Source organism: Castanea sativa, chromosome 5, assembly GCF_040712315.1.
Source record: "Castanea sativa cultivar Marrone di Chiusa Pesio chromosome 5, ASM4071231v1".
In the NCBI taxonomy this organism is placed as follows: Eukaryota; Viridiplantae; Streptophyta; class Magnoliopsida; order Fagales; family Fagaceae; genus Castanea; species Castanea sativa.
In genome coordinates, this window is record NC_134017.1 from 71840343 (window position 1) to 71848979 (window position 8637).

General features: G+C 32.9%; 1 protein-coding gene across 1 annotated transcript; it reads left to right on the forward strand.

Annotated features, from left to right (window-relative positions):
* The first annotated feature begins 740 nt into the window (after positions 1-740).
* LOC142633318 ((E,E)-alpha-farnesene synthase-like) lies at positions 741-8104 on the forward strand. The gene is made up of 7 exons (XM_075807529.1): positions 741-881; positions 2899-3163; positions 3489-3864; positions 3992-4210; positions 6691-6835; positions 6984-7232; positions 7701-8104. Exons 1-7 carry the CDS (start codon positions 777-779, stop codon positions 7992-7994), a joined length of 1653 nt encoding a protein of 550 aa, XP_075663644.1. The 5' UTR covers positions 741-776; the 3' UTR covers positions 7995-8104.
* The last annotated feature ends 533 nt before the right edge of the window (positions 8105-8637 follow it).

Consider the following 8637-nt stretch of genomic DNA (forward strand, 5'->3'; position numbering starts at 1 on the left):
ACCCACTCAACAATATGTGGCTCCGCTACTTCCTTCTAAGATAGAAGGTCTAACGTAGTTATTAGTTATGAACTTTTCTTATTTTTGTCATTTTGTATGCCTCATTGCCTATATAAAGCAGTCCAAAGTAGGTTTCGAAAATCCATCAACACTGCATTCCTCAACTCAAACTTTCTTAATTTTTCCTTCAACACCCTCCGATTCCCCCATCTAACGGTCCTCGTTTCCTTCCACCCCACTTAAAAAGTTAAAACCACACACACACATAGAGCTAGAGAGAAAAAAACATGGCGTCGATGGCGCTCACTTCTTCACTAACCTTACCACCCGGCTCTTTCCCTTCCTTCCGTTTCCGCACCCCCTCCAAATCCGCTCATTTCCTTCCCTCCCTAAGAATTCCAAATCCCATTTCCATTTCCCATTCCCAATTCACTAACAAATCCTTTCCCATTTCACTATCCCCCTTACCAAACAAGTCTAGTAATTATAACAACAAAAAATTATTCACTGTTAAAGCTACAGCCAGTGGCGCTGCCCCGTCAGCCAAGCCGCCAGCGCCGGCGCCGTGGCAAGGGGCGGCGATAAAGCCCCTTCTGGCGTCGATCACCACCGGAATTATCCTCTGGTTCGTTCCGGTGCCCGCAGGAGTCACGCGCAACGCGTGGCAGCTGCTCGCGATCTTCCTCGCCACCATCGTCGGGATCATCACCCAACCTCTGCATGCCTCATTGTCTAAGAAACAATTGCAATCTGTGCTGCAAACTTCATCATCCGAGATGAAGCCTCAAGCCAATGATATCGTATACGAACGACGATCTGCCAATTATAAGCCAAACATATGGAACTATGATTACCTACAGTCTCTTTCTAGCATATACGACGTAAGAATCCTTTCTAAATACCTTCTATGAGAATATCACCGTGACTAGAATTTTTGTGCCACATCTTTTAAAACTTTTATGTGGGCAATATTTAGTGAATGTTTATCGATTTGATAAAGATTTACCTTTTTTTTTTTTCATCACTTTGACGTCGTGTCAACAAATTCTCTCATCTTCCATTTCAAAAAATAATTATGGCTTTTTTATCTGTTCTATTTCATACTCTACCACAGAGAAATTATAATTTCTTATGCAATTAGTTTCTATAGTGTAAAATATGACTCTTAACACGTTAGTGTATTTGCTTCTAAAATTATAACTCATCAATAGGGAATATAGGTGCGTGTAAATAGACCCTAAGTATTCAAGTTATTTTATTTTGGACAAAGTATTTTTCCAAACCAATTTAAATGAATTTTTTCCTACTTGTTATATGATGATTCCTAAGATCATTCACATGTCATATTTAAAAACTTTATTGTTGGAGTTTATGCCCTAAAACCCAATTTATTGGCATGTATATAATAATTAAATTGTTTAATTATATGATACTATCTATAAATGAACTAAGACATTATCATAGCCCATGAGATGCATTGTATGTGATTTATGTGAAAAGTCACAGAAGATATAAATCACAAGTTCTTTGTAAACTCAGAAGTTTAGTTCGTAGTCCGGTGATGAAATTGGGCGTTTCATCTGCGAAGACTATAACATATCAATTAAGATGATTTGTCTTGATCATGAAAGTGGAGACTTCTAGTTGGTATGTTGATATGTTTTAAGAGTTAAGACATATTGAACTGGACCGCTGTGAGATTTATTATTCTCCTAACGACTGTCAAATGAATAATAAATCTCACGACTTCTATTTACATCAATTCTAAATCCTGAGAGAATAATAGATCTGATCATGAGATGTAGGTTGCTTTGATATATCAGGAGTGGGATCTATTAGTTACGGTCAAAACCTCAGTATGTTGGGTATTCGCATTTAGTGTTGATGGAACATATATTCTCAAGATGGAATTCGTAGTCTCTTAACGGAGATACAAAATATTCCCTTGAAATAAGTTTAATAGGTTTAGTTATTCAAAGTGTTGGACCCAACCACTTTAGTAAGGAGTTACTAAAGTATATATTTATGAAATTGGATTTCATAAATATATGATGAATAACATAAAAGATTAAACCGGGTACTCAAGGATTAAGATGTAGTAATCTTCAAAGTGGTAGTCTATATTCATGACTTTGGATTACTACGAATATTTTAATGAAGGTGTTGCATGCATAATAAAGTCTTAGGATATAATTTATTAATAAGGCCTAGAGTGCAATTATATTTATATAGTAGTATTAAATATAATTAATGGTAACTTTGGACTTGTCAAGAGTTGACGGAAAAGCCCAAGGCCTATTGGAGCTATTGTCTTATTGGTCCCTTTTGGTCCCACTCCAAGCTACACACTAAAGCCCAATTGAAAAAACCCAATAGGCCAGTCCAATTAGATAATCAGTTACTTATAAAGGGAGAAACATACAGAATTTTTATTTGTAAAAATAAGAAACGGTGTGTGAGAGAGTGTGAGACATATTTTCATTCTCCCTTGAAAACTGATTGAGAAACCACACATCTTGGGCGTAAAGTGGAATTGGAGTGAAGATTAAAAGTGTTCCCAAGTGCTTCTAATCTTCGTTTTGAATTTCTCCACACTAAGGTACGCTATCGTGTTCTTAAATTCTGAAATTTACATTGTGCACGTTATCAATCATGAATGAAATAAATCCTTGTTCGTTGCTTCCGCTGTGGGTTTTGCATGAGATGCAAAACTAGAATTTTTTTTTCATTTATGACTTACTAAATCAATGGAATGACTAAATATGAATGTGGAGGTAGTAGGAATTTTGTTTCCTAAACTCTATCCTTTCATTATTGTCCATTCTCATCTTTAGAGAGCCCCTCTGCACGTAATTTTCACTAGCACAATTAAGATTTGGGACAATGGTGTTTTTGCAGGGCCAAGAATATGAAAGACGGGTACAGAAACTTAAGGAAGATGTAAGGATAATATTTGCCAATGCAGTGGACTCTGTGGCAACGTTTGAGCTGATCGACAGCGTAAACAAGTTAGGCCTAGCAAGCCACTATGATATGGAAATCAAAGAGGCTCTAGACACAATTGCATCCACTAAGAAGAAAATTTATAGTCCAGAAGAGGATCTCTACACTACTGCCCTATGCTTTAGGCTTTTTAGGCAGCATGGCTATGAAGTTTCTCAAGGTAAAATAATCTTTGAATTTAAATCATGTCATTTATGTAGCCAATTCTAACTAATTTGTTGAAAATCTGATCCTAACTAACCTATTGAAAATTTATAACTGATCCCAAAAAACTTAGGGGCTGTTTAACAGCTAAGTTACAATACATTTTCACACATTTTAAATAACTTTACACACATTTCATCACACTTTTTCACCCACATGTATATCAAAAACACTCAAACAATACTATTTAAACTAACCAACCAAATAGGCGCTTAGAAACTAAAACTTGGTTGTTGCTTGAAGTCCTAATATCTAACACCAGTACATTCTGTGCAATTCAGATATGTTTAGAGGCTTTATGGATGAAAAAACTGGTTTGTTCAGAGAAAACACGCACGTAAATATCAAAGAAATGCTTGAGCTTTTGGAGGCCTCACACTTGGGTTTCGAAGGTGAAAACATTCTGGATGTGGCTAGAGATTGCTCAACTGCAACTCTCAAAGAAAGCGTTTCCAGTTTAGACAGTGACATTGCCAAGCAAGTGGTCCATGTTTTGGAACTTCCATCACAAAGGAGAGTACAGTGGTTTGATGTCAAATGGCACATTAATTCATATGAGAAAGACATTCACACGAACTCGAGCTTACTTGAACTTGCTAAACTACATTTCAACATAGTTCAAGCCATACTTCAAAAAGATCTAAGGGAATCATCCAGGTAACTTCCAAAGAATAATGTGATTTGTGAATATGTATCTTATACACCAAACTCACTTTGCACTGCACAAAATACTAATTAGCTTGAAGAGAAACAACTTAATTACTTGTACCTTTGTGTCATTTAGGTGGTGGAGAAATCTGGGGCTCACAAAGAACTTGAGTTTTGCAAGAGACAGACTAGCCGAAAGTTTTATGTGCTCAGTGGGCCTTGCTTTCGAGCCTGAGTACACATGTCTTAGAAAATGGCTTACGAAAGTCGTTGTTCTGATACTAATAATTGATGATGTTTATGATGTTTATGGCACATTGGAAGAACTAAAGCACTTCACAAATGCCGTAGATAGGTCAGCATTGCAGAATATTACTGCTGAAAACTTTCAATATAAAATAGGGTTAAATATACTTTTAGTCCTAAACTTTTGGGTTGGTTTCTTTTTGGTCCTCTCACAATTTTTTGTTTTAGTTTGGTCCTTTCTAATAAAATGCTTATGGATCACATAATTATAATAATAAATAAATAAACTACTTTAGGCAAAGCACCGTGTAGCTTAACTAACACTTCCCTAGTATTTTTAATGGAAATGTTTAGGGTTTGAATCATTTTTCTTTGATAGGCTCTTTAAAGCTAATTTTAGAGAGCAAACACACCAAAAACTCATTCCAACAACTTCTCTATCTCTGTATTTTGGAATGGAGTTGCTACGGTACCTCTCTTGAAGTAGAGAACATTGTAGCGTTTACTATAGTACCTTCAAACATTTTTATCTATTAAAATAATCACCTTTTTGTTTTGAGAATTATTAAAATAATCACCTATTTAAATAAATAAAAAAATCTCTTTCCTCCGTTTCTCTTTCTCCTTCACTTCTCATCAGAAAAGACTCTCTCTCTTCTCATCAGAAAACAACATAGACGAAGGCCAACTCTCTTAGCCAGCTGTGTGTGTGTGTGTGTGTGTGTGTGTGAGTGAAGTGAGATGATGAAGAAAGAAAAAAAATGCAAACATAAAGGAAAAGTCAAAAGATCATGGTTAGCTGTGTGTGTGTGAAGTGAGCCGAAGAAAAAAGAAAATACAAACAAAAAGGTAAGCACAGAAGAGGAGGAGAAGTCAAAAGAATGGGGTTCATGTGTGGAGAACAAACAAAAGAATAGATTAATAGGAGAAGAGTAGGTAGTATGTGGAGTAGAAAAAATAAGAAGGAAAAAAGTAAAAGTAAAAAGAAGATAGGGATGATTCTAGAAAGTGAAAAGTATGGAGGAAAAAAAAGGAAAAATTTATTAAAAAAAGGGAGAAATATTATGTCACAATATTTTTACAATATATTTACAAAAAATTCTAAATGATAAGTTATTATTGGCAATTACTAGTAAAAATAATAATTTATATGATGGGTTCAAATTAAAACCAGTAAAAACTTACAATCTAAAATTTTTTGTGAAAATATTACGAATGTAACACTTCTCAAAAAATAAAATAAAATAAGCGGAAAAAAAATAAAAAAAATAAAGGATAAAGAAAAAAATCTAAAAAAAAAGATTAAAGAAATCATAAAGAAAAAAAATGAAGAAATAATATTTAAGTGAGATGGAGAAAAGATAGAGAGTCTGTTGGAAAGTATAATTGAAAAAGTAGGTAAATAAAAGGTAAATGTAACTAGAGATGCTCTAATTATTATAAAAAAAAAAAAGGTAATGTTAGATAAAAGTTTACTCCAAAAACAATTAAATGAAAATGAAAGTAATTTTCTTTTCTTTTTCTTCATCCCTCCCCCCTCCAAGTTTCTTTGCAACCAAACATGGGGGGGGGGGGGGGGGGGGGGGGTAAAATAAACAAAAGAAAATAATTTTTTTACATTTAAGTATTTTGATAGAAAATTTTTAGCTGACATAGCCTTTTTGCCAACTATGTAGTAAAATGTTTTTTTTTTTTTTTTTTTTTCAAAGGAGGGATACATAGGCATTATGTTAGTCATGCGAGTAATTTTTGTCAATTAAGTTTTGGCAAGGATAACAATAAAGCACACAAGTACGAAAATGAAACAAAATATTGAGGACCAAAAATACTTTAAGGCCCTGTTTATTTCAATGTAAAAACATTTCAAGGAAAATTATTTATTTTCTGATGTTTAGTTATTTTCCTGAAAATGCTCAAAAAATATTTGTTGGAGTTGGTCTCATATGAAAAATCATAAATTTTATTTTTATATATAATATAAATATGAAATAAAAACTTTGATTTCTCACTTTAATATATTAATAAAATAACTTAGATCAAACTGCACAATCAAAATAAATTTTTTAAAAATTACACTAATAAGCATATTCAAATAAGAGTGTAACAACAAAAGTAAATAAAAATAATAATTAACAAAAGCTGTCAACTGAACTAGCATTCACAAGGATAATTACGTACGTACAAACAGTTGAAACATCTAAGTGACACTTATAAAGTTTTTTTGAGAAGCTCTTAAAAAGTTTGGAGTTGATTCCCGTAATTATGAGGCATTATGTGGTTATTTTGGAGGTTTTATATGGTATTTTCATCATTTTAATGGTTTTTTAGGGGCTGTATTTATTTATTTTAATTTTTAGAAGGTATTTCAATCATATTAGAATTGAAAATATATGGGTCATTTTTTAGATTCAAGGCTATTTCAGTCATTTGAAGGTTTAGTGGATAATTTGGTTATTTTAAAGGATTTAGAGGTATTTCGGTAGTTTTGAGCATATTTTGGTTATTTTGGAGATATTAGGGGTATTTTAAAATAGGCAAATAATTGTTTTACAGCATTAAGAATTATTCTTACCAAATTATTTAAATCAGGTGGGATGTTAGTGAAACTCAACAGCTTCCAGAGTGCATGAAGACTTGCTTCCTAGCTCTTTACAATACTACTAATGAAATCGCTAATGAAATTCAAGAGAAGAAGGGTGCTTGGAACCAAGTTTTACCTCATCTTAAAAAAGGGGTACTCATCTGCTTATTTTCCATAATAATTGGAATTTACTCATTTCTTCATTTTTCATCATGTTTGGAAAACATATATACACAAAAGGTAAAGATCATCGTTATTGAAATTATAGTAAATATCTTTTTCTTTTTTTCTTTTTTAATAGTGGACAGATTTTTGTAATGCATTATTTGTGGAAGCAAAGTGGTACAACATGGGCTACACTCCATCCCTGCAAGAATATCTAAGTAATGGATGGATTTCATCGACTGCCCCATTACTTTTGGTCCACGAATTCTTTTCCATGGGACATGAGGTAACAAACGGGATGGAAGATTTTCTGGAGAAAAACCAAGAAATTGTGTATAATATATCTATGATAATTCGACTTTGCAATGATTTGGGGACTTCAGTGGTAATTAATCTTTCTTTATACTACATTTTTTCAAATTGCAGATGCAATTTTAGGATTTTCAGAATAATTATTAATAGATAAAAATGTGATGTCATTGGCAGGTCCAGATTAGAACTCGTAAGAATTCGCCACATCAATAATTTGTAAAAATATTGTGAAATAGTTTATATCTGTATTATTATTTATAAGGAAAGAGTAATGTTACAGACACAAACCATTTTACAATAATTTTACAAACTACTGATATAGTTTTATCGTTTTCTAAAAAATTATTGATAAATAAAAATGTGATATTAGTGGTAAGCCTAGTTTATAACTAGTAAAAATTTGTCATATCAATAGTTTGTAAAAATATTGTAAAATAATTTGTGGTTGTAGCATTACTCTTTCTTTATTGGTTATATAGAACATTGATTAATTATTATGTCCATATTAGAACAAACTAATTGGAATAGTAACTTGAAACAGGCTGAGAGAGCAAGAGGTGATGTTCCCTCATCAATCCTATGTTATATGAGAGAAGCTGATGTTTCAGAAGAAATTGCACAGAAGCACATCGAAGACATGATAAACAAGAGTTGGAAGAAAATCAATGCGCAATGCTTTAACCAATTGCCAATGCTGCAATCATTTGTCAATATTGCAACAAATAATGCTCGTGGGGCACATAGCCTTTACCAATATGGTGATGGATTTGGAGTTCAAGACCGAGACACTCGGAAAAATATCGTGTCTTTACTGGTTGAACCTCTCGTGCTCTAGTGAATTGAAATGTCAAATTATGGAAAATGGGTCATTTTGCCAGCTTTTTAATATGTGATGTTAGAACTTAGAACTTAGAATTGCAATAACTCACTGGATGGTGACTTGAATAGCTACGTTAAGTGCATGGCTTTGTCTCTACAATAATGCGATGAACGAGTGCTTGGATTGTAACGTAATCAATATTTGGTTCCTCATTAAATAAAAGTGCTTTTAAAACATGGATTTTACTAACGTATGCTCTAAGGGCACACAATAGTATACCATTTTTAGAAAAGGTTTTATCAGGAATTGAAAAAGCTGTATAACTCTTTCAATTTCTCATAAAATGTTTCTAAAAACAGATGGCTTAATGTGTGCCTTTGTGTTAGAACCTCTTTCTCTCGCTCTTGTGTTTGTGTGTTTGTTTCTCAAAAAAAAAAAAAAAGAGTTACTGTTTCTTCTATGAAAATTGCATGCAATCCAAAAGGACTCGTTGATAACTACCTCTGAAGGAAATCAAGCTCGTGCAAAATGAACAGCATTATTACAAATCTTCTGATGGATTTTTTTTTCTTTTTATAATAATGTGATGAAAAAAAAAAGAAGAAGACGATGAAGAAGAAGAAGAAGAAGTTTACTTTAAGCGGTTTGTCCTTTTGGC

Bases quoted from the DNA above. Each gene is read 5' to 3' on its own strand.
- LOC142633318 (XM_075807529.1), top strand. From the start codon at position 777: ATGAAGCCTCAAGCCAATGATATCGTATACGAACGACGATCTGCCAAT. The intron at 6,836-6,983 runs GTACTCATCTGC...CTTTTTTAATAG, and splicing joins TACCTCATCTTAAAAAAGGG to TGGACAGATTTTTGTAATGC. The intron at 7,233-7,700 runs GTAATTAATCTT...AACTTGAAACAG, and splicing joins ATGATTTGGGGACTTCAGTG to GCTGAGAGAGCAAGAGGTGA.